General features: G+C 36.2%; 1 protein-coding gene across 8 annotated transcripts in view; it reads right to left on the reverse strand.

Moving 5' to 3' along the window:
- The window catches only part of LOC121816219 (uncharacterized), a 761,897-nt gene that overhangs the window by 520,550 nt on the left and 214,671 nt on the right, over positions 1 to 26,676 (reverse strand). For 3 of the 8 annotated variants that reach the window (XR_009600796.1, XR_009600798.1, XR_009600793.1), the window contains exon 1: positions 8,110 to 8,180. The exons of 3 other annotated variants lie outside the window; for them this stretch is intronic. Coding sequence is in view for 2 of the 5 variants with exons in the window: in XM_060416215.1 (XP_060272198.1) it covers positions 8,110 to 8,320 (211 nt within the window). In the remaining 3 variants the exon portion in view is untranslated. Of the gene's footprint in view, positions 1 to 8,109; positions 8,453 to 26,676 lie in introns of those variants that run through there. 2 more of the 8 variants (XM_060416215.1, XM_060416224.1) reach the window with 1 other exon arrangement.

The raw sequence follows: 26,676 nt of genomic DNA on the forward strand, positions 1-26,676 counted from the left end.
TTGCAACCCCATGGAATGTAGCTCACCAGGCTCCTCTGTCCATGGGATTCTCCAGGCAAGAATATTGGAGTGAGTTGCCATTCCCTTCTCCAGAGGATCCTCCTGACCCAGGGTTCGAACCCAGGTCTCCTGTATTGCAGGCAAGTTCTTTACCATTTGAGCTACAGGGAAGCTCCAACATAATGATGTAATATATGTACGTAACCACTGCGAAATGATTACCACAATGCTTACTTAACATTCATCAACTCACGTATTTAACAATTTTTTGACTTGTAATGAGAAGCTGTAAAGTCTACTCTCCTAACAACTTTCAAATATACAGTATTGTTAACTATGGTCCCCATGCAATACATTACACCCCAAGATTTATCTATTTTATAACTGGAAGTTTGTACCTTTTAATCACCTTCATTTATTTCCCCCTCTCCCTTACCCCTATGTCTGGCAACCACCAATCTGTTAACTGCTTTTGTAAGTTTGGTTTTTAGATTTCATATATAAGTGAAATCATACAGCATTTGTCTTTCTCTCTTTGACATTTCACTTACTATAATACTCTCAGGATTCATCGATCTTGTTGCAAATGGCAGGATTTCCATCTGTTTCTATAACTGAATAATTAACTACTGTTCTTAGTTTAACCTAGTGATTCTTAAATGTTTTAGTCAATGACAAGTTTGGTAATTTAATGAGGATTTTATACACATATACGTATATATACCACTGAGTTTCCAGGTGGCTCAGTGGTAAAGGATCTGCCTGCCACTAAAGGAGATGGTGGAGATGTGAGTTTAATCCCTGGATTAGGAAGTTCCCCTGGAGTAAGAAATGGCAACTCATTACAGTACAGTTGTCTGGAAAATTCCATGGACATTGGAGCCTGGCAGGCTACCATTCATAAGGTTGCAGAATCAGATACAACTGAGTGACTGAGCATGCATCCATGCGCGTGTGCACGCGCGCGCACACACACACACACACACACACATAATCATATATATATATATAATATAAGAGAGAGAAAGCATGTAAACATTGCTTATTTACACGTAATTTGAAACCTGCTTTTGAACCCTCTAATTAACTATAGTAGCCAGATTACAGAATTTCTTGAGAAATACATCAATTGTTATGGTTTTCACTACCATTCATCTCTCACAATATGTTTCTATCAAACTAAGACAATATCTGACAATTGGGCAGCCATATTAAACTCTTTAAACGTGTCTTTAGTGTACTTAGGATACAATCCAAACTAGGCTGTTCAAAAGTGAGCCAGTACTTATCTGTATAGTTTCTTCTCAACCTCTTGTCATCCCTAAAATTCTACTCTATCCAATTTAAGCTTCTCTCAGTTTCTCAAACTCGTCATATTCTCACTTTCATAATATTGTGCATCTGTCCTTTGCCTGGAGCCTTCCCCATGCTTATCTGGCTATCCTTACTTCTCAAACATACTTCAGCCTGACGTGTAGGTATCCTGTCAATGAATGTCCTTTTTACACTGTATACACTCTTCCCTCATTGTCATTTACCTCTCAGGCTCCACCTCCCATGGATTCGGGGATTATCTGCTTTGTTCGCTTTTACATCCTCACTAATACTTGTCACAGTTGATATATAGTAGGCCCTTAATATATATTTTCTTTAATTGTAATTTGCAAACTTTCCACAGGTATAGAAAATACAATATTTAAAATGCTGTGTTAAAAGTAGGAATAAATCATGTTTCCTAATGCATGATTCCCAATTGTTTTGAAGAATATAAATTTTTCAATGGGAAAATAAATATCTTTTCTCTAAATTCCTGTAATGCTTTATAACTCTCTTAAAGTCACATGCAAAACCAAGTTCTCAATGGGTATACTGTGTGTTGTGTTCATGTGTTCATCCCTCACAGTTTGCAACACATTTCTTACCTTTCTTGAAATAACTCCATAGTATGTTACACAACCGAAGCATGGTTTAAAATACTGTATATAACAAGAAGGGATAGAACTTTGTTTTTATTTGCTTTATATTCAAGAAGACACTCTGTGAAGGGATCTATGGTGGGGAGGAAAAAGACAGATGGAATAAATAAATAATGCCAATAAGTCTATGAGAAAAAGACAAACAACCCATCAAAAAATTGGCAAAGGTATAACAAGCCATTAGCCAGAGAGAACATTTGAATTGTCAATAAATAAAGATGCATTCACGTTAAAAAATGAGTAGCCTATTGTAGTCTCTTTCTAACTAAAGTGTCCATCCATTGCTCACCTATCTTTAGGAATTCATTGGAAATCTTTCTGAATTCATTGTGCATGCTTAGTTGCTTCAGCCATGTCTGACTCTTTGTAACACTATGGATTATAGCCTCTGTCCATGGGATTCTCCAGGCAAGAATACTGGAGTAGGCTGTCTTGCTCTCCTCCAGGGCATCTTCCCAACCCAGGAATCGAACTCACATCTCTTGTGTCTCCTGCATGAGTAGGGGTGTTCTTTACCACTAGTGCCACCTGCAAAGCCCGTGAGTTCATAGGAATAAAAGCAAATCAAGCTGAAGAAGTTTAGCATACTATTTTACTCAACAGATTTCCAAAATTAAAACATTGGGCAACATTAAAGGCTGAAAAGAATGTGGGCCAAAGGTACTCTAATAACTGCTGAAGGAAGCAGAAATTTGTACAGCACCGTTAGAGAATAATTTTTCTATTTAGGAGAGTAATTTGGAGACTTACAAAACTGAGACCACATAAATCTCACAACTCAATGATTTCACTTTTGGATATGTGCCCTAAAAAAAAAAAATCCACATGCTCACAAGGGACATATACAAATGATATTTTTTGCAGTATTGTTGAAATAGCAAACATTTGGAAGTGACTTCAGTGCCCCTTCAGTGTACAGTAAAGAAGCTCTTCGTGTACTGCTCACATCTTCATCTTGAAAACCTTTTGACTTTCAGAAACTCATTCCCTCCCCTCCCCTAACTAAACATACCCTTTACCAGTGTTGTCAATTTGAATCCTAATCCATCGGAGCAGATATTTTGAAAAGATACTAATGTTACAAATTAGCTACAAAACTACAAAACAAGTCTCCTGAAGCCCTTTCAATAGACTCTCCTTCCCTCTTTTTTCACTATTACCAAAACCCATTCTGGGGTGAAACTGTAATATACCTATAACTGTAGCCTATATATGTAAAATATATATGTATATAATAATTTGTAAACTCTATACATTTACTTAACATGTATTATATGTAACTGTTAATAAATTCAAAAGAAAAAGCCAAAAACTCAAAAGAACATTCCACAAACATTTTCTCATAGCACTTATCTCACATTCTTCTACTGTGCTTAAAGATAACCTTACTTGGATTTAGAATAACTACACCAAAAGGTCATTTTGCAAAATGCTTTGTATTTTACTGAAATTCTCTGAAATACATTCATTTGCTAAGGTATGCGGGGCTTCCTGATGGCTCCACTCATAAAGAATCCACCTGCAATGAAGGAGACACAGGAAATGTGGGCTCGACCTCTGGGTCAGAAAGATCCCCTGGAAGAGGAAATGATAACCCATTCCAGTATTCTTGACTAGAAAATCCCATGGTCAGAGGAGTCTGGCAGGCTACAGTTCAAAGGGCTGCAAAGTGTGAGACACAGCTAGGCAATTAAGCATACAAGCACTAGGGTATGTGGATATTGTAACAGAACATTTACCCGTTAGATGTGCACTTGACATTCATCTTTAAAATTTTAGCTATCAAAAATAATGTTGCATTTTCTCAGAATACAAGAAACAAGAATTATCATTTGCCATTTATTCACTCCATGATTAGTTGGTAGAATCTGGCTTTATTTTGGTTGCTTTTTTACTTCCTAGAATTTGGATATTTAATATAGGTAACCCCAGGGCTAGGTGCTTTCCATACATTATCTAAATCAGTGCTTAGAACAGCATTATGAGACAAGCATAGCTATCAGTATCTTTGCTGAGTAGAAATGGAGACTTTTAAGAAATTAAAGACTTTTCCTAAGATAATAAATGAGTTAGAATTTGAACCCACGTTTTCTGATTCCAAAGCCCATTGGTTGGGAAACTTACAAAGATGTCAAGATTATGGCTTGAATCTCTTGCCTTTGCTTCCCACATATAACTGCAATAAGTAAAATATTAAATGAGATCATGTAAAAGTGATAATCAAAAAAAGTCAAATCTTTCTGTGGGCCAGAGATAGAACAGAAATAGAAAATGAGCTGCAGTGCAACAGTTGGTTTTTGGAATACGAGACAAGCATTTCTCTCTCCGTAAGGTAACTAGGGTGTCACACTTGCACCATAAGGGGTGAAGAACAGTGCTATGTTTACTGATTAAAATCTGAGTGTAAGATAACAGGAAGGTGAATAACCATCTCTCTCCCTGGACCTGTGGTTTACATAGACTGCTCAGGAGAGAGGCCCCAGGCATCAAGTACAACGTGGCAGTCAGCACCTGGGACAATTGCTTTTTGACGTGGTGACTAGATAAGGTACACCCATTATCAGAGATTCTGAGCTGGGAATGGAGAGGGTGCAGGGCCAACTCTATGACTATAAGAGTGAGGTGAGGCTAACAAAGAAAGAGAAATTTAAAGAATTTTTAAAAATCCCTCTCACTCAAGTTGAGCCTGAAAACCAAAATTCCAAGACATGTAAAATCATATAAAGAGACTGTGAGGAAAACTTTTTACAAAATCAGTCAATGAAGTCATTCCAGAGGCATGAAAATAATAGCTCAATTTCAGAATTTCAAAATAAGCATGTTAGAAGCCTTGAAGAGATGAAGCTAGAAATATCATCAATAAAATTTACAAGAAAGTTAGTAAAGATGGAACAATAAAAGTGGTATAAGAATTAGAATTCCCAGCGGAGAAAATATAGTCAAAAGAATTCTGGAACGGATACAGTCAAAACAAGAATTAGTAAATTGGAAATAATCCACACACCCAAAAAATGAGTAATTCACACACAAAAAAATCACAGCACAGAAAGATTATATTATGAAACAGAACTTAAGAAATATGTATGGTACATTGTGAAGCTTCAACATATATATGCTAAGATGTTCTAGAAAAAGAGATTAGAGCTAATGGTGAAAGAAGCCATATTTGAAATGAAAATTCTTAAAATTTCCACAATTAAAGAAAGATGTTACTCCTAAGATCAAAGCGTCTAGAAAAATGAACAGTGACTATGCTTTCTACCTCATAAGGAGGATAATAAAAACCATACGGTCACTCTCTATGAAAGTCTTTGAGGACTCTATCTCAGAGATGATAGAATCTAATTCTGTAGATTCTGTCCTATATTTTGATAGAATAATTCATCTTAAAAAACAAATTGATGAAGGTAATTGAAATAAGAACACAGCCAATATGGTATTCATCTTCCATAGAGAAGGCATAAATTCACTGCAACAGATGTCTACTGCTACCAGTTTGTATAGAACAAACCCTGATATTTAGTGACCATGAGATTTAAGGAAGTAAGTCAAAGAGTGTCATAACCCTAGCATATGTCCAGGCCACTCGGTCACTCTGTCCAGAGAGCTCACAAGTGCAAACACACTCACACACATACACATACACTCTGTGTATGTGTGTGTGTGTGTGATATAGTAATCCAATCACATTTAATCTAATGTGATACAGTAATATAAGGAAAAGATAGTTAATCACAAATATGTTTTATATGGGAATCAGAGAGATAACTGCATATTAATTTGTGAACATATTTCCATTGTTACCTATTAATCTAATACAATTTTTTAACATCTGTGGAAAAATGGACTTATATAAGAATATATATACCTTCTTAAAATCATGGTTTAAAAATAATGCTATCGAAGATTGTAAAAGGTTTTAAAATATGCCTTCACCTCAGTAACCAATCAACAAGTGAATACGAATGGAAAAGGCTGAAGATAGTAGCTTAAGATTAAATGTTAGCAAAACTTAGCAGTACATTTTCCTATCCTTTGTTTATCACAATTCATGTACTTTCATTAGAGGGAACCCCATTCTTTGTAGTCCCTCCCCAAAGCAAGGCTAACTTCCTGAGTTGTTGCTAGAGATTCTAAAAGGAGAATAATAAAGTTCTCTTTAATTTTTGGTCTCAGAATGGTTGAAAGGGAATAGGTAAGCTTTAAAGTTTTATTTTTTTTTACAATCTTCTTAGCAAAGGGAGACATTTTCTAGGGCTTCAGTCATATCTTAACTTTATTTACTGAGACATGTTAAAAGAAAAACTCAAATAATTTACATCTCCTGTTTTGACCATTTATATAAAGATCATAACAAATGGCATTATTTACTAATCACACATTGGGAGATTCTGATGAGAAGGTAATTTTAAAAACCTCAAAACACTCAGGCAAATAAACACTTCAACATTTTCTCTTTAAAAAGAAAAAAGGTTTTCACTTCTTTGCAACACTAAGAAACAGTGAAAAACTGTGTATTAGGCAAAAAAATAAAAAAGAATGAATGTAACAGGTGACGGGCATAATGAACTTGTTCTCTTAGAAAGGGATTTGTCAGTCACGTTTTGCAATTGTTGAAAGAAGCTTGTATCAAATCATAAGAATAGCTCAAAAATAATTATCCTCATAGTTTTTGTATAAAAGTCAAGACTATGACTTAGTTCTGCAACAGTTGAAAGTTTTCCAGAAATCTTTAGAAAAGAAGAGCAAAGTAATGCTTCAAAGTTGCCCTCTAAGTAAAAACATATTTGTTCTTTCTTAAAAGCTTTCCTCCTTTTAGTGTAAAGTTTTATAGCTTCACAATTACTCCAATATATATTTTTTCTTTTTTTTTTAATTTAGCAAACAGAAACCATAAATCTCAAAATATAAGGAGTTTAGGAAATTTTATTTTTAAAATAATTTTTCAAAATTTGTATTGCAGAGGTACTATTTAAAAAGTATAAATGAACATGAAGCACAATTACAATACAGAATTCTGTATTCTATTAAATCAACAATACAGCAGACCCGTTTCCCCCCTCATTCATTTGGTAACATCTAATGCAGTCACCTTGCTAATAAAATTGCTTTATAAACAACGTCAACAATAGCAATAATATTTTGGCACTTATAAAAATTATAATACTGACTTTGCAGATTTTGCAGAAGACTCTCTTCTATAACATTCTGGGAGTACTCCCTGTAGACTCTGATTTTTATTTTTTTGTTTAACAAAAGCACATTTAAAACAGGATTTTAAATGTGGCTAAACTATGAATTAAGCACAATTTACAGTGAGGTATTTTTTCCCCCCCCAGAAAAAGCAAGCTTACTAACTTCCTGTATATTTGCACTGATATTAAAAATTCCTCAGCATTGTTTCATGATAATTTAAAAAAAAAAAAACTGCAAAGTTTCTGCCATGAAATGTGAGCAAACCAGGCAAAAAGAAACAAAAGAAGTTTGCACGTTGCTTCTCAAAAGAAGCTTACAAAATCTTTGGCCGGGAATAACAGGCATAAACTATAAGGAGTCAACTGTTGGAATCATAACACACTTACTTTTTAATATGTAAAGATGCACTTTCCCCCCCATTTTAGATTAAAAATCAGAGGACACCCCAGTGAGTCTCACTGGCAGTCAGATAACACACAGGCCCTGACCCTTTAACTTGCTGGAATTCTCACACAAAGCTCTCCTCATACAGACTGTGCTATATATTCCTGAGATAAGGTGGCAAAATGTGAAGCCGGGGAGAAGTGACACAAAGTTGGACTAAATGAAATGTTTACATGTATTCTGTCACACCACGGTTCCTTCATTACCTATTCCACACATGCGTTGCCTAAAACAATATTTACTCAGGTTGAAGAGAAGCATGATTTAAACAAAAGGACAATTTTAAGAAACAGGACATGCAAGACAATACAAATAGTGTATTTCTCTGTGAGCACTGCCAAGTTTAATGTGAGATCAAGCAGAAAAAAAACCAGATCGCCTACGAACTTTTAAGAAATGCTCCTGCTATATTTTTTCCCCTCAAAGGACAAACGATTTCTTGTTTTACAGCATAAAACGTATATTTTAAATAGTATCTTAAATCTGCACTCACCATGAGAAAGCAACGGTTGCGCAGCGTTAAAGTGTGCTATTTTCTGCCCCTGTTCCATTTCAGTTTTGCCTATAGTTGTCCAACACCCAATAGCCCAGAGCTGCCACCCAGAGGCCCCTTCCACGAGCTGGCTTATTTGCCTGTCAATCTGAGTCTCGGCTTCTGTATTATGCGGCTGTGCACTTTGCTGAAGTTCTAATATAATTTCCATACGCTTCCCACCGCCTGAAGTAGGTAATTTGTTCTTTCAGTTCAATAAATACTCAAATCACTTTTCGGGTGACTCTCTGAGCTCAGGCTTTAAGTTGTTCACCTTCAAGTGAGAGAGTTCTTGGTAAGAAGTGGGTGGAGAGAAGTTAAGCTCACTACAGGGAACTCAAATGTAATCAGAACGCAGAGAAACTTCCTCTCTTTTTTTTCCTTCCTTGCCAGTCTGAGCTGCTAGTGCCTCTTTCACAGAACTTAGGAATGTAAAGGGAGGACGCAAAGAGGCCCCTCCAGACAAGCCTTTCTCAATCAATTAGCTTGCAGCCATTACTTGTGACCTTAGGTCACACAGCATAAGTGTGTGGGGTGTGCCTTCGGGGGTCCCAAGTCTATTTATTACAGCTGAGATAACCAAAACCAAGCAGACACTACTATCTAGAAATACTTTTAAGAAAAAAATATGCTAAAGAAATGAAATAGACTAAAGGTAAATAAATATTCCACGTTTCTTTTTTCAGGAACAACTCATAATTCAGTCAAAGATTTTTTTTTTTTTTTCTATTAAGAAGTCCAAGACAATGTATTTTTTCCATGTTGGGTCAAATTTTATAACAAAGCAAAGAAGTATTTCTTTTATATTAAATTCCAAGCTGGGAATATAGAAATGACAAAATAACTTATGCATTGTATAGTCACAGATACCACTTAATAACTTTGGTTCTTAGGTTTTGTTTTAGCTTCATTCTCTTTAAAGATACTGACTTATTATATCTAATTGCAAAGTTAAACAACTATAAACAAAGTTCTCTAAGCTTAGGGAAATTGCAATCATACCACTTTGGGAGATAGGAATAGTTACTTTAAACTCTTTCAATATTACATATTATCTTAACGTCACGATTTCTCTTATTCTCATAACTACTTTAATTAAATTTTGTTTTGTTCTCTAGTTAAGACAAATGCTTCCTCTCTTTAAAATACACATAAAAATGAGAGTTCAAAATTGCAGAAAACAAGTGAAACACTAAAGAGAAAAGTAACCTTTTAAAAGTGCAGGTTTGTTTGAACTTCATACATTGTTTGCATATTCTTCAAAGAAAAACACTTTAAAAATAATAGCCACCATCATCATCAATAAGATGATGACACAAAAATATGATGGAATTTTATTTCAAATCAAATTTATGCTTTTGAATACTCTAATCCAATTAAAGGGTTGTATAGCATTTTATAGCAATTATATAGACAATGACCAGCCCCCCAATGCATGCATGCCTGCTCAGTTGCTTCAGTCATGTCGGACTCTGCGACCGTAGGGCCTAGCCAGCCAGGCTCCTCTATCCATGGGATTCTCCAGGCAAGAATACTGGAGTGGGTTGTGATGCCCTCCGCCAGGGGATCTTCCCAACCCAGAGATTGAACCCGCATTTCCTGCGGCTCCTGCATTGCAGGTGGATTCTTTTACTGCTGAGCCACACGGGAAGCCCAAGCGCCTCCCTAGCCATCATTAAAACGATGAATCTGCCACATCCACATTTCTCTCACCCTATTTACTAGGGGAAGCCACAGAACATCATCTGGTGCAACTTCCTATAGGAATGGTAATATCACATCTGCATGCTGAACTTGGCATTTCGATCCCATTAACCTTTAGCTGGCCAATGGCATTATCTTCAAACTGGACATTATCTTACTAAAATAAGACGAATCAAAAATCCAAGAACGAATAAAGCAGGTGAGAGAAATAGGATCAGAGAATAGTATCTAGTGGATAGGATCAATTTTGAAAAATGTGGTAATAGAGAATTTAGTAATTAAGGCGTTAAAATTAATTATGAATGGAGGATAGGGCAGAAATGAATTTCCATTTTTTTCCAATGTTCAATAGGAGTCATTGATAGATTTAATTTAACATTGCCTCTAAGTTAAAAAAAAAATCAGTTAATACCAATATCAAATCACTATGCTGTATCCCTAAAACTAATAGAACGTTATATGTCAACTATATCTCAAAAAAAAAAAAAAATCAAACTTCCCCTTAAAACTTTTCCCCTGTAGCAACAGTAAAAAATAAAACTAAATTTAAAAGTTAGATAATAATAGAAATAACAATGACAGTAATAATAAAGTCTTGGCACCTTTTAGTGATTCAGTTGTAAAAATTTTTTATATTGAAACCACATAGTATTCCAAAGTATTTGAGTATATGTAGGCAATAGAGATGCGGAAAATCAAAAATTCTAACTACTAAAAAAAAAGAATTATTAATTATTGCTTAAAAGGTGCCTAGTCTTCAGAAATTCCATGATTTAATACCACCCTATAATTCTATATTCCATTTTCATCTGTTATAAAGAACAAGTTTTGTTTTCTTGTTCTCTTATTAAAAACTAACAACTAGCTCCTAATAGTCAACGAGGTCACCAGTCTTAAACATTGGAAGTTTATAGTCATCACCCCAAGGATCTGGCTTCTTCTGCAGCAATTTCAGCATGCTAAAAACAAAAGATTTTATGATAAATGCAGAAGGGTTGCTAATAACCTACATAAAACGAAATATACACCACCATTTAAAAGAACTTTAGTGAATTCATAGTCTAGGATATTTTCTTGTGGCCAGTTGGCTAAAACAAACATAGACGTATTTTAATTACAAACAGATTATGAAAAGAATCCACTTTGCGAAATGTGGTCTCTTTCATCAAAAAGATTACTACTAGGATAGTATTGGAAATAGTTTGTCAATTTGTTCCCCCCCCACCCCGTCAGTTCCATCTAAGTTTTATAGAGAAAAAGTCTACTACTCTATAGGCCATGGTAATTTAAACAAAAACTCTAGATAATTTTTGCTAAATTCAACTAATTTGAAAAGAGATTTAATAGTTTAGGTAGCTTTACCACCAGATATTTGTATTTACAGATATGAAGTTAGAATACATAGTAAAAATAAAAATAATTTTAAATTATCTTTCAGTTAATTAAAAAGACATTCAAAATGATAAGAGCATGATATTTCTATATGAAGTTATAAGGAAAATTTCTAAGCATTGTATAATAATGACAAAATATTAGTGACATTATGTGGTATTGAAATTTCCCATAATAATTTTATTCTATATCTATACATTTTTCCCTGCAATGCTTGGGAAGGTAGTCACTTTTGGATAGAGGAACAGATGAACTAAAATGAAAGGCTCATAAAGCGTTACTATCAAATTGCCAGTTTTCTATAACACCTGCCATAAGTTGATTTCAACCAATTTTCTACTGAAACACCTACACAGAAAAACACATCTTATAACAACCCTAAAAACTAAGTTTGAAGAGACAAGTTATTTACCATTGTTCTAAAGCTAATGCTATTGGACTAAGAAAAAAAAATTGGGTGGTCTATGCACATAGACAGACTAGTCCTAGTCATCTATCTGAAAGTCAAGAAAGTATTTCAACATTTCTTGATAAACTGTATTCTGATTAATGGATCCTCTCCCCCTGCCAAAACGTGGATTGTCGTGATTTTATTGGGTATCAATAGAAAGTGCTGCTTCTTGGGATAAAAGCATATCCTCACAGTACCATCTTTTCCTATTGTGACATTAGTATTTGAAAATTGGAAGGGAGAGAGAGAAGATTACCATGTGACATCTTATACCCTAAAATTTGGTTAAAGCAATGTAGATGGTAGCAGAAGTAGGAAGATAGTGGAGAAAGCCACATGTTAGGAATTGCAGCTTTTCCGGCTTATGAAACAACAAGGTTTGAAATAGAGGAGACAGTCTTTACATTTTAGAGAGTGAAATTATACTCCATGTATGCTTCTTGGAGATCTGCACACCAAGCTGTCAACCAGCAGGGGTGACAAGAAGGGGATTTCACCAGCAAGAAATGGATGGTAAGAAAACACCATGTGTCATCTGGGTGTACACATGGTATTGGATAAGCTAATTTAATGTTAAACAAATAGAAAACAAATATAAAGTGTATAAAAATATGATGGAGAAATATACTAAAATAAAATATATAAATATATATTTTAGAATATGATGGAGAAAATGGGAAAAGAGCATTACCAAAAAAAGAGCAATAACTGAACATATCATATAATAAAAAAGGAATTTTAAGCAAAATTCTTGAAGACATGATCCCAATTCCTATAATGTAAGAAAGAAGTGGCTTAAAATAAAAATAAAGAAAATACAATGGAAATGCACATTTTAAAAAAGAAAAGAGAATAGTGGATATTAAGAAAAAAATGAAGTGAAAATTAGAAATGACACTCCAGGGACTTCCCAGATGGCCCAGTGTTTAATACTCCATGCTCCCAAGACAGGAAGCTGGGATTTGATCCCTGGTCAGGGAACTAGATTGCATATGCCGAAACTAGGAGTTCATATGCTGTAACTAAAGAGGCTGCTTGCCACAACGAAGACCAGCAGAGCCAAAGAAATAAATATTAAAAAAAAAAGACTCTCCAAAAAAGTCACTGAAATAAGGATGACAAATTTAAAAAAAATAGGGAGACAAGTTTGAAACTTATAGCAACAGTGTAGGTGAGCTCACTGAAAGAAATCCTAAAATAATCGATTCCACTCATTTTATCTAAGATGTCATAAAACATAAGGAAAAATTGAGAGAATGCTATGAAAAAGGGAAAATGCCTATAAGAATATGAAAAATTTCAACATAATGCATACAAACTCTGGCACATTCTTTGAAAGAAACAAACACCTTGATGAAAAATATAAAAGGAATAGATAATTCAAAGAAGAGATAAAAGAAATAAAAACTAAAGTAACATTGAAATATAGTACACGATTTCCTATTGTTTGACAATTTTAAAAGTAATATTCTAAGTGGGCTATTCTATGCTTATGAGTATATAAATTGGAACAAGCTTTGTGGAAAGCAACTAGCTTACAGGCAAAAAGACTCCTGCATTTTTTCTTTTTATTTATCTATTTATTAAACAGATATTTCTCCATCACTTACTATGTGCCAGGCATTGTTTGAGGCAGTGGGGATACAGTATTTAACAAAATAGAATCTCTGTTCTCATTTAGCTCAGACTCTAGGAGGTAAAGGGAGAAAAGAAACAAGTGAACATAGCATATTAGGTACTGCTGAACACTAAGATGAAAGCAACGTGAGCCAAAGGGATAATGAATGAATTTGGAGACAGTGGACATTATACGTTATATAGGTGCTCAGGGAAATATATCTCTGGTATGATAGTGTTAGAGCAGTAACTGAAGCACAATGTAGAGGTCTACCATGATAACATATAGGAGACAACACTTCCAGAGAGGAATCTGCCAGTGAACAGGCTCTGAGCTGGGGAAGGATTCTCTGTAACATTGAATTAAGAAAGTGCTAAGTCAATGATTCTTTCGTAAGGAAGGCAGACTATTTTGTTAAGAAACTCCTCAGTGAGACAAACCAATATTTTTACATAAAGTTTTTATATTGTCTACAAAACTGAGAATGAGTATAACAATTTGTGTTATACAGCCATTTAAAATCATTCTTTTAGGACTTATTATTATTGTCGAGTCACAAAATATGAGCCTTAGGTAAAAAAGAGCAGAAATGAAAAAACAAGCTCCAGGTAATATATGATTCTAGTTTTGTAAGATGAGTGTCCTTCAATATAGAAAAAGGATAAGGTATTAAAATGTTGACAGCTACGGTCATTTCTGTAGGACGGAATCATGGATTGCTTCATTTTTTACTTTTTTTTTTTTAAATTTCTTTAACTATATTTTCTTTATAACAGAAAACTATTCATTAAGTAAAAGGAGAGGCAGGCATTACTGACTTACGTATACTCTTAATTCCAGCATTCTCTTTATTACAACCCTTGAAGTTTTCAACTTATTTGATTATTTACACTCTGAAATACAATCAGTTAGTACTTTTTGAAAATTAAATGAAACTTACTCTTACTCTTCCATCTCACTGCTTCTACTCTGTTACTTAACTCTATAGGAAAAATAAATCAATAAATAAAGTATTTTAAATGGAGATCAGTGGAGAAGTAATTCCAGAAAGAATGAAGAGATGGAGCCATAGCAAAAACAACACCAAGTTATGGATGTGACTGGTGATAGAAGCAAGGTCTGATGCTGTAAAGAGAAATATTGCATAAGAACCTGGAATGTTAGGTCCATGAATCAAGGCAAATTGGAAGGGGTCAAACAGGAGATGGCAAGAGTAAACATCACATTCTAGGAATCAGCGAAATAAAATGGACTGGAATTGGTGAATTTTACTCAGATGACCATTATATCTACTATTGTACCAAAATCAGATAGATTATATTCTGTGTAGCCAAAGGCAGAGAAGCTCTAAACAGTCACCAAATCAAGACTGGGAGCTGACTGTGGCTCAGATCATGAACTCCTTGTTGCCAAATTCAGACTTAAATTGAAGAAAGTAGGGAAAATCACTAGACCATTCAGTTATAACCTAACAGTTCAGTTCAGTCACTCAGTCACGTCCGACTCTTTGCGACCCCATGAATCGCAGCACGCCAGGCCTCCCTGTCCATCACCAACTCCCGGAGTTCACTCAAACTTACGTCCATCGAGTTAGTGATGCCATCCAGCCATCTCATCCTCGGTCGTCCCCTTCTCCTCCTGCCCCCAATTCCTCCCAACATCATAGTCTTCTCCAGTGAGTCAACTCTTCGCATGAGGTGGCCAAAGTACTGGAGTTTCAGCTTTAGCATCATTCCCTCCAAAGAAATCCCAGGGCTGATCTCCTTCAGAATGGACTGGTTGGATCTCCTTGCAGTCTAAGGGACTCTCAAGAGTCTTCTCCAACATCACAGTTTAAAAGCATCAATTCTTCGGCACTCAGCCTTCTTCACAGTCCAACTCTCACATCCATACATGACCACTGGAAAAACAATAGCCTTGACTAGATGGACCTTAGTCGGCAAAGTAATGTCTCTGCTTTTGAATATGCTATCTAGGTTGGTCATAACTTTCCTTCCAAGGAGTAAGCATCTTTTAACTTCATGGCTGCAGTCACCATCTGCAGTGATTCTGGAGCCCCCCAAAATAAAGTCTGACACTGTTTCCACTGTTTCTCCATCTATTTCCCATGAAGTGATAGGACCAGATGCCATGATCTTCGTTTTCTGAATGTTGAGCTGTAAGCCAACTTTTTCACTCTCCACTTTCAGTTTCAGCAAGAGGTGAAAGTTCCTCTTCACTTTCTGCCATAAGGGTGGTGTCATCTGCATATCTGAGGTTATTGATATTTCTCCTGGCAATATTGATTCCAGCTTGTGTTTCTTCCAGCCCAGCATTTCTCATGATGTACTCTGTATATAAGTTAAATTAGCAGGGTGACAATATACAGTCTTGACATACTCCTTTTCCTATTTGGAACCAGTCTGTTGTTCCATGTCCAGTTCTAACTGTTGCTTCCTGATCTGCATACAGATTTCTCAAGAGGCATGTCAGGTGGTCTGGTATTCCCATCTCTTTTGGAATTTTCCACAGTTTATTGTGATCCACACAGTCAAAGGCTTTGGCATAGTCAATAAAGCAGAAATAAATGTTTTTCTGGAACTCTCTTGCTTTTTCCATGATCCAGCCAAATCCCTCACAATTATATAGTGGAAGTGAGAAATAGATTTAAGGGGTGAGATCTGATAGGGTGCCTGATGAACTATGGATAGAGGTTCATGACATTGTATAGGAGAGAGTTATTAAGACCATCCCCAGTGAGAGATAAGAAAGCTTTCCTCAGTGATCAGTGCAAAGAAACAGAGGACAATAGAATGGGAAAGACTAGAGATCTCTTTAAGAAAATTAGAGATACCAAGGGAACATTTCATGCAAAGATGGGCTCAATAAAGGACAGAAACGGTATGGACCTAACAGAAGCAAAAGATATTAAGAAGATGTGGCAAGAATACGCAGAAGAACTGTGCAAAAAGATCTTCACAACCCAGATAATCACTATGGTGTGATCACTCACTTAGAGCCAGACATCCTGGAATGTGAAGTCAAGTGGGCCTTAGGAAGCATAGCTACAGACAAAGCTAGCGGAGGTGATGGAATTCCAGTTGAGCTCTTTCAAATCCTAAAAGATGATGCTGTGAAAGTGCTGCACCCAATATGTCAGCAAATCAGGAAAACTCAGCAGTGGCCACAGGACTGGCAAAGGTCAGTTTTCATTCCAATATCTAAGAAAGGCAATGTCAAAGAATGCTCAAACTACCACACAATTGAACTCATCTCACACACTAGTAAAGTAATGCTCAAAACTCTCCAAGTCAGGCTTCAACAATACATGAACCATGAAATAAAAGATGTTCAAACTGGTTTTAGAAAAGGCAGAGGAACTAGAGATCACTTTGCCAACATCTGCTGGATCATGGAAAAAGCAAGAGCATTCTAGAAAAACATCTATTTCTGCTTTATTGACTATGCCAAAGCCTTTGACTGTGTGGATCATAATAAACTGCGGAAAATCCTGAAAGAGATGGGAATACCAGACTACCTGACCTGTCTCTTGAGAAACCTATATGAAGGTCAGGAAGCAACAGTTAGAACTGGACATGGAACAACAGACTGGTTCCAAATAGGAAAGGAGTATATAAAGGCTGTATAATGTCACCCTGCTTATTTAACTTAAATGCAGATTACATTATGAGAAACACTGGGCTGGAAGAAGCACAAGCTGGAATCAAGATTGCCGGGAGAAATACCGATGACTTCAGATATGCAGATGACACCACCCTTATGGCAGAAAACGAAGAACTAACAGACCTCTTGATGAAAGTGAAAGAGGAGAGTGAAAAAGTTGACTTAAAGCTCAATATTCATAGACTAAGGTCATGATATCTGGCTCCATCACTTCATGGCAAATAGATGGGGAAACAGCAGAAACAGTGGCAGACTTTATTTTTTTGGGCTCCAAAATCACTGCAGATGGTAACTTTAGCCATGAAATTAAAAGATGCTTACTCCTTGGAAGAAAATGTATGACCAATCTAGACAGCATATTAAAAAAGCAAAGACATTGCTTTTTCAAGAAAGTCCATCTAGTTAGGGCTGTGGTTTTTCCAGTAGTCATGTATGGATGTGAGAGTTGGACTATAACAAAAGCTGAGCGCTGAAGAATTGATACTTTTGAACTGTGGTGTTGGAGAAGACTCTTGAGAGTCCCTTGGACTGCAAGGAAACCCAACCAGTCTATCCTAAAGGAAATCAGTGCTGAATATTCCTGTAAGGACTGATGATGAAGCTGAAACTCCACTATTTTAGCCACCTGATGTGAAGAGCTGACTCATTCGAAACACCCTAATGCTGGGAGAGACTGAAGGCCAGAGGAGAAGGGGAGAACAGAGGATGAGATTGTTGGGTGGCATCACTGACTCAACTGACAGGAGTTTGGGTAAACTCTGGGAGTTGGTGATAGGGAGGCCTGACATGCTGCAATCCATTGGGTCCCAAAGAGTCAGACAAGACTGAGCAACTGAACTGAACTGAACTGATATGCAAAATCATGTTCATGTATGGATATACTCTTGCTTTCTCCTTTGAAAGTATATCACAAAAGTCATCTCCTTCATTCAGTGACAATTGTGTTCTCATAGCACCTACTACTTTGACACTTAATTAGATCTTCTTCCCAGACAATCTAAACTATGTCTCATGTCTAAGACCCACTGTCTCTATATGGGTCCCAAAGGATTGTGGGAGCAGCTGGAAAGCAGGAAGAAATGTTGCTATAGTTTAGGATGTATGAAGCCAATGGGTGAGCAAGTAGGGACTTGAGTGATGTTGCTTGAAAAGAAAATTACAAGAAGAAAAAAGGGAGGAAGGAAAGAAAGAAGAAAGGGAGATAGGAAAGGACAGAGAAAGGAAGGATGGAAAGAAGGAAGAAGAAAAGAAAGATAGAAAGAAAACAGAACTCTACACAAATGGGTCATTAATGCAGACAGAAAGAACAAGGCATTGGAATACAAAAGCAAAATCTCAGGCTCAAGAATGAGTGCAGGTTGGTCAAAAGTAGCCAGTTCGAAAACTTTTGTTGTTTCAAGAAAGATGTAAAAAATAAGTCTAGGTGCTATCATTGAAAGGTCTTGTTAAAACAAACTAACAAAAACAAAACAAAACAACAACAGCAAAAATAAATAAAGCAAGTAAAGGAGGTCAAATATGGAGATGAGAAATAGGAAAAAAGGAGAGAATGCAACATGCAGAGAGACAGAGAGAGAGATGAACTGTATAATCTGAAAAAATTACTGACTAGAATGGGAAGAGAAAGCGTGGCTCCAGAAGAAGCGATATCAAATGTGTATGTGTAAGTGTCTCTGTGTTGCTGTATCGGTGTCAGTGAGGCTTTAGAAGAGAATGTGCAAAGTAGTCTAACTGGACTGGAGATGATGGCAAATGGGGTTGAGAAAACTAGAGCGGTTAGAAAGTACGAGATTGATTCAGATCAAAGAAAATAGACTTACAAACTACAGGGGAATGGAGAGAAGTCGCAAATTGGGACAGATCATGATGGTCTCATGCCTCACATGCCTGCGTGTCTGCTTAGCCGTTCAGTCGTGTCAGACCCTTTGCCACCCCATGGACTGTAGCTCGCCAGGCTCCTCTGTCCATTGGATTTCCCAGGCAAGAATACTGGAGTGGGTTGCCATTTCCTCCTCCAGGGGATCCTCCTGACCCAGGGATCCAACCCACAACTCTTACATCTACCTGCAGTGGCAGGCAGATTCTTTACCACTTAGCGCCACTGGGGTGGGGGTTGGGGGAGAAGCTTAGTGAGAGGTAAAAGCTGAAGCATGATCCTGTGGGAAACTAAGTAGTGGGCAAGTGCTGAGGTCTTCAAGTGAGGGTCTTCTGAGTGGCCAGGACTGAACTGCTGTCCTTCTATTCAGATTGTCTGGGATCACACATGGGATCCTGAGCGGTCCCCGTGCACCCTCAGGTCGGTAGGATCCATCCAGTCAAATCACTACTCTAGCTCGCACAGCTACGTCTGCCTGGGCCCCAGAAACAGACCTAGTATACTAGAGCAGTAACAAGTTCAGGGGAAAAAACATAGAAACTGTAGGCAGATGTACTCTAGTATATTAAGACCCATGCAGGGTGGCAGTGTTCAGGCAAGGACTAGGATCCAGTTGCTACGGAGACAGAGGAATGTCTTTGAGATAAAGTGAGGCTTTCATGAGCAGGTCATGAAGAGAAGCTTGAGGGTGTGAAAATGCCAGCCTACCTGAAATTCTTTCTCTGTAGCTTTTCTTGGTTCCTCCTTCTCCTACAGTACCAAGATATTAATTCTAATATGGGTGAAATACTATATCTGCAAACTCTTACATATATATACATATATAAAACACATGAAGATTACATTCATATACTTTTATTTATAACTACTCTCAGCCTTCAGACTCGGATATTTGGGACTATCCAGGGGAAATTCTGAGTCAGGGGATATTGTCAAGAGTGGCAAGCCTACCAGAATTAAGGGTGCTAAATAGAAGTTAATAGTATACACCACTGGCTCTAAAACCATTGTTATACTGTAACTGAAGCTCTGGTTGCTGTTATTAAAATTTAGACTATTGATTTTGATAATCCTGAAGAGTTAATCTTTGGCAACATACTACTATTGTGAGGTCTCTGAGCCTATACCCCAGTGATCAGACCTAAACTTCCAGTTAGGAAAGGATATGATGGGCTGTTGAACACAAAGGCAGATAAATTTCTGTGATTCCGGTTTTAAAACTTTCAGTAAAGAGCTGTCTTTAGATCCCAACCGCTATTTAATTAGATTGGGGAACTGTTGCCATGTTTGTCATTTTGTCCCCAATTCTTAGCTAAATTAATTAACTTTGAGACTTTTAATGAAAGGAAATTGGTTCTAACTATGGCATATGCTCAAAAAGTTATGTAAATCTCTGAGCTAAAGCACTTTAGAATATGCTATTTAGCTCACACACTATAAAGTTTATTCTTTTCCTGCTTTCTTTTTTTCAGAAAACAAAGCTCAAGAAGAAATAGTCAAACATGGCAGGATACTTGTAAATACAGAGAACTATAAAGACCTGCTATGAGGTGCTGTCTTTTTCTTTAACACGGGTCAAAAAGAGAACACATTAGTGTGTTGAACTCCAGTGGGAGCCATGAACAGTATCTCGACTCTTCCCTTCTATTGGCTAGATATGTGCTGACTTAATAAACTGTGTATTACAAAAGTACAAAATGGTGGTATATAATTTTAATGAGTCCAAATCTGTATAAATTTCTCTCAAGAACATGATATTAGGATGGCTATCCTTAAAGACAGAAGTTCTGAGTATATTTTTAAAGGAAGAAAGAAAGTATAAGAAGTGGACAAAACATTGGTCCAAGCATAAAGATTTATGTAAATGTGAAAATGAACATTTAGGGAAAGAAATGATGAGGAAAATCACCCAGAGACTTCCATTGACTGGCTCCTTTATACCTTGCATCCCAATAGCCTTTCTTACCCTACAAGAGGCACAGCACCTGGAATTAATGCAGCAGCCAATCTGTTGCTCACATTCTTGTCTTTTCTCCGATTATCTCCAGTGTTCGGAGAGCCTTGCTGCCATAATTTCTCTGTTTCAAATAGCTTTGTTCCTTCTTTCTTTTAAGATTCCACTGAAGTGTCACCCCCTCTGCCCACCCCCAGGCTCAATTGGATTCTTCTCCCCTAACTTCCAATCACATTTCGTGAGAGCCAGCATTGCCCTGACCACTTCCACTGAGCAGTAGATTTCCATCACTTTGCCACGTATGCTTCATAACTATCTCTTCATTGCCTTCTCTCATCTTTTCTCATCACCTCTGCTTTGGTTCTGGTCATTTTCATCTACTGCTCACCTGGTCTCTTACAAGGGACAGCTAATTGATCTTCTAGCTTCTCTTCATCCTTCCAATAATCAAAATTCTGCCAGAATTTTCCTCCTGATGGACCATGCCACTTTTTTTTTTTGCTTTAAGCCCATTTTTCTTCATTTCAAAAATAATAAACACCTGTACTTCTTTACATAGCAAACATGTATTTATCATAATCTGATTCCAATATTTACAGTCTCATGACCCGATACTCTTCCACCCTTAATCTTTGCTCGAGCATATTAAATATCTTGCCATCCAAATCAATCCATGCTCTGTAACATTATGTGTCTTGTGTTGAGGCAGTCCTTTCTAAAAAAATGTCTTTTCCTTGTTCAGTTCTCCATAAAACTCCAGTTCACCTCCCAAGACCCTGTTCAAGTTGTACTTCATAAATCCTCTCCATCTCTGTCAAGTGCAGCTATTTGCTACAGGTCTGTAAGACCACAGCATTTTGCTCATATTTCTAATTCAGCACTTACAATATCATATTTCAGTTGTTGATTTTTATTTCTGCTTTTGGATTTATGTCTTACACCAAGTAAATGTTGTGCTTTTGTTTCTTTTCTATGCCAATAGATGATGAGCTCATGGAGAGCAATAAAACTGATTTATTGGTTCTTTATCTCCAAAGCTTATCACAATGCCCAACACTAAGTATATAATCAACAAATTATTGGAATAGGAAAATAAAGGGTAATAAAGGCAAGGAAAGGAGCAGGATCCATGTGATTGGAGATAGCTTCCCCAGTGGCTCAGCCTGCTGTGAAGGAGATACAGGAGACTCAGGTTTGAACCCTGGGTCAGAAAGATCCTGCGGAGGAGGAAATGGCAATTCAGGAGGAAGAAATTGCAAACCACACAAGTATTCTTGCGAGGACAATCCCATGGGCAGAGGAGTTTGGCAGGCTACAGTCTATAGCTTTGCAAAGAGTCAGACACAACTGAGCATATCAACTCATTTGTTTTCTTTTTTCCCACTGCGTAATAAGAGGAGAGGAATACATAAAAACACTCTTAAAATTCTATATCTGAGAAAGCTCCAATGCTTCTGAAAGTGAGCATACTTCATATGGCAGGGATAGAATTATGAGAAATAAAACTATCTTATGAATTAAAGTATGCCCATTTCTAGAAGGTGAAATAAATATCTTCCTACATCTTCCTTCTTCAGTATTCATCACAAAGCACGAAGGAGAAAAAGAAACGCTAATACAAACTGCATTTGGTTCTTGCGGCTGCTGTAACACATTCCTATAAACTTAGTGGCTGAAAAAAAAATTATTTTCTTACAGTTCTGAATGCCAGAACTTTAGCATCAGTTTCATGGGCTGAAATCAATCTTTTTGGTAGAACCATGTTCTCTTTGCAGGTTCTGGAGAAGAATCCCTTCCTTGCTTCTTCTAGTTTCTGATGATTTCTATATTTCTTGGCAATTCCTGTCTTATTGTCATATCACTCCAGTCTCTGCCTCTATCTTCATGTTGCCTTCTCTGTTGTGTGTATCAAATCTCCCCTTGCCTCCTTCTTATAAGAACTGTTGTGATGCACTTAGGTCCTATATTGATAATCCAAGATAGTCTTCTCATCTCCATGTCTTTAACTTAACTACATCTGTAAAGGCTCTTTCACCAATAAGGTAACATTCACAGATTCTGGGAACAAAGACATGGACATATTTTTTTTGAAGCCATTACCAGTCTACCACACAAACCCAAATATTTTCTAAAACTAGGGATTTTTATAACTCTAAATCACAATATATAAATGCAGAAAGTGGGTATAATAATGGAATTGTATTTAACAGAATAAAGTAAAGACAAACAGCATATAATAATCACAAATAACAAACATACCTACACAAAAATTTTCAGGAAAAGCTCAGACATTGGAATATCCAGGTATTGTCAAAGGTGGGGTTGAGGCTACGAGTTGAAAAGAGACAGACTATTTGAAAAATGGTAAGAGGAACATTTAGGCACCAATTTATGATCACACAACCACTGTAAAGGAATGAGAGGATTAAATTCTCATTTCTAAAGGAAATAAATGGTGTCTGGAGAAGTTGAACTAGAATGGCCTAAACTGTAATACAAAAGGCAGCCAAGACACTTGGTACCAAAATGCAAAAGGTTATAGGTTATAGGAAAGTCTAAGCACACAGGGAAGTGTGAAACTTCAACCTTCCCCAGCTAAGTCCCAGGGGGTTTAAATGCTCAAAAAAACAATACGAATTTTTCTCTTGAGTAAATATCTTCCAAAAGAGAAATAACCTCCAATACAGATAATAATGTGCTGTCTTGCCCATCAAAAAAGGCAACTGCCAACCCAATGGATCAAAAGTGAGGTCTACCTGCTGACAGAAATCACTCCTGTGCACAAAATTCCAATTAAGTTTTCAACACCACTTTCAAAAATAAGATTGGAAAGTTAAGAACCATCACTGGGAATCCATCAAGGAAAAATTAGGAAACAACTGAAAGGAATGAAGGTACTCAGAATGGTGAATCTGCAGTGAGAAGAAGAAAATGTCAAAGGAAAAATAAATAATATCCACAAATATGAGGGAAAATATTGCCCTAGTGCAATAAAACAAGATAAAAAACATAAGAAGCAAACAATGAACAAAGCATATAATTACTAATTTAATCTATAAACATAACAAAGAAAATTTAGTAAAAATGTTAAAAAGATAATAATAAACTGAAAAAGAAAAATTAATACATAGAGGAGAGAAAAGACTTAAAAAAGTAGATTGTCAATGGAGATAATACTCACAAATGCTAATTCAGGAAATGGTAATTCAGTTTTCCTGGTGACTCAGTGATAAAGAAAGCACCTGCCAATACAGAAAAGATGGGTTTGATCCCTGATCCAGGAAGATCCCACATGCCAAGGAGCAGCTAACCCATGTGCCACAACCATTAAGCTTGTGTTTTAAGCCCGGGGGCCACAACTGCTGACCCCATGTGTCATGATTACTGAAGTCTGTGTGCCTACAACCTGTGCTCCAGAACAAGAGAAGCCTCTGCAATGAGAAGCTTGCACACCGCATCTAGAGAGTAGCCCCCATTCACTGCAAGGAGACAAAAACCCGCGTGGCAACAAAGTCCCAGCACTACCCAAAATAAACAAATAAACAGATTAATGAACTAATCAAATTAAAAAAGAAATGGAGATGAGAAAAAAATGTCACTGAAGAAATGATTAGGGATATAATACAAGGAAATTTCTCATAATTGGTGGCATAAGTATTGTGACTAAAAAGATCTATCAAGTGTCCCAAGACAAGGAATGAATAAAACCTACACTAAAACACATCTGATAAAATGTGTAACAACAGAAATAAAGAGAATATCTCAAAATTTTATTAGTGAGAAAGTAGGTGATATATAAAATATCAGGATCAAAATGACATTGATCATCTCAATACCATAAGAAACTGGAAGGCAATTTTAAAACTGCTTTTAAAGTTCTGAGTAAAAATTATTTTAGGCCTATAATTCTATTCCCAGTCAAAGATTCAAGCAAGTATCAGGTAAAATAGATATTTCTCAACATACAAGCTTATAAAATATTTATTACCTGTAGAATCTCTTTGAAAACATTACCAGAACATAAGTACCAGCATGGAAGAAAAAAAAAAAAAAAAAAAAAAACCTAGAAAAAGGAAGACATACTTTCTAGAAGAGGTTGTGACATCATAAAATGGAAACAAATTTCCAGGATGACAGTCAAAAAAGCCCCTGAATGACATATTTTTGCACATTGCTTTAGAGAACAGCTAAACAAGATAAACTGGAAGAACAGAGGGCCCAGGAAGAATTACATTTTTAAAAAAATATTTTTTAATGGCATAGATGATCTAACCCACTTGATTACATAGGAAATTGAAGACAGGAGTGTTTTAGAAAGATTTTGAAGTTTTGAGACAGACGGCAAAACAAGAAAGGAAGGAAGGGAGAGAGGGAATGAGGAAGGCAGATGGAGGAAACAGAAAAGTAAATCAAGCACTTATTAATTCAAGGGAAAGCAACAATCCTACAATGAAAGGAATATAATCATATCATATTTCCGGTCTCAAAGTTAAACACTATTTGTATAGTCTTCATACTTAAAAACTCAGATCTGGATTTAAACTAAAATGGTGATGTAGCTATACTTTTGTAAGAATAGAGCAAAAAATTATAGAGTTTTCAGAGAGCTTAAATTTTCAACTTTTGCAGTAAAAATCAAACAACAAGATATAAGCTGAGGAATCATGAGCAGGCCTATGTACATTATTCAAAAAACAGAGAAGTAAAATAAATGTAAAGAAGTTAAAAGTGACTTCCTTCCTGCATTGCTGCCAAATGGTTTGTTTCTTTAGATTTTTTTTAACTTTAAAATATTTGCATTTTAAATATGTGTGCATATATTTATTTGATAAAAATTTATTTTTAAGAGAAATATTTTTAAATTTATTTTTAATTGAAGGATAATCACTTTGGAGAATTTTGTTGTTTTATGTCAAACCTCAATATGAATCACCCATGAAGTGAAGTGAAGTGAAGTGAAATCGCTCAGCTGTGTCCGACTCTTTGCGACCCCGTGTGCTGTAGCCTACCAGACTCCTCTGTCCACGGGATTCTCCAGGCAAGAGTACTGGAGTGGGTTGCGATAGGTATACATATATCCCCTCCCTTTAGAACCTCCCTCCCATTTCCCTCCCCATCGCACCCCTCTAGGTTGATACAGAGCCCCTGTTTGGGTTTCCTGAGACATAAAGCAAATTCCCATCGGTTATCTATTTTAAATATGGTAATGTAAGTTTCCAAGTTACTCTCTCCATACATCTCACCTCTTTCCTTTGTTTAGAATTATACCGAGTCAAATCAAATAGGCACATGTTCTGTACTCTCTTTAACATATTTCAACAAAAGTAATTATATTACTAATATAACTTTATTAAAGGAATGAATTTATGAATGTATGCTGTAGTAAAACATTCTGCTGTTTATAAAGAAATGAAATATTAGGAACAAAGGAATGTTTTAAAACTATCAAGTTGATAGTAAATATAGTTCTTGAAGGAATCTGTAGAGCAAACTTGATAAAGAAAATAGTTTATTTTTACAAAGGGAATATGTATTCCTAAAATTATTTGTATTATTTTTACCTGATTTCCAGAATATTTTCTTCAAAAGAAGCACTGGTTAACTATTGATATTCATTCTTATCTTCATATCATCACAGGCAGTTTAAATAAAACTGCTGGAGGGAAAAAATGTCAACTTGTAAATTAACACCCATTCAAAACCTTTCTATAGGTGTATCTATGCCAATTTTATAAACTGTTAATAATGTCTTATTTCTCTTCCTCAACTTATCTTCATCTTCCTTAATTCTAAAACAAATTTAATGCAAAATTATATCTTTCAGAGTATAATGGCCCTTTAAAAATGATATTCCCCCCGAACACACTGAG

Source organism: Ovis aries, chromosome 1, assembly GCF_016772045.2.
Source record: "Ovis aries strain OAR_USU_Benz2616 breed Rambouillet chromosome 1, ARS-UI_Ramb_v3.0, whole genome shotgun sequence".
NCBI classification, from domain to species: Eukaryota; Metazoa; Chordata; class Mammalia; order Artiodactyla; family Bovidae; genus Ovis; species Ovis aries.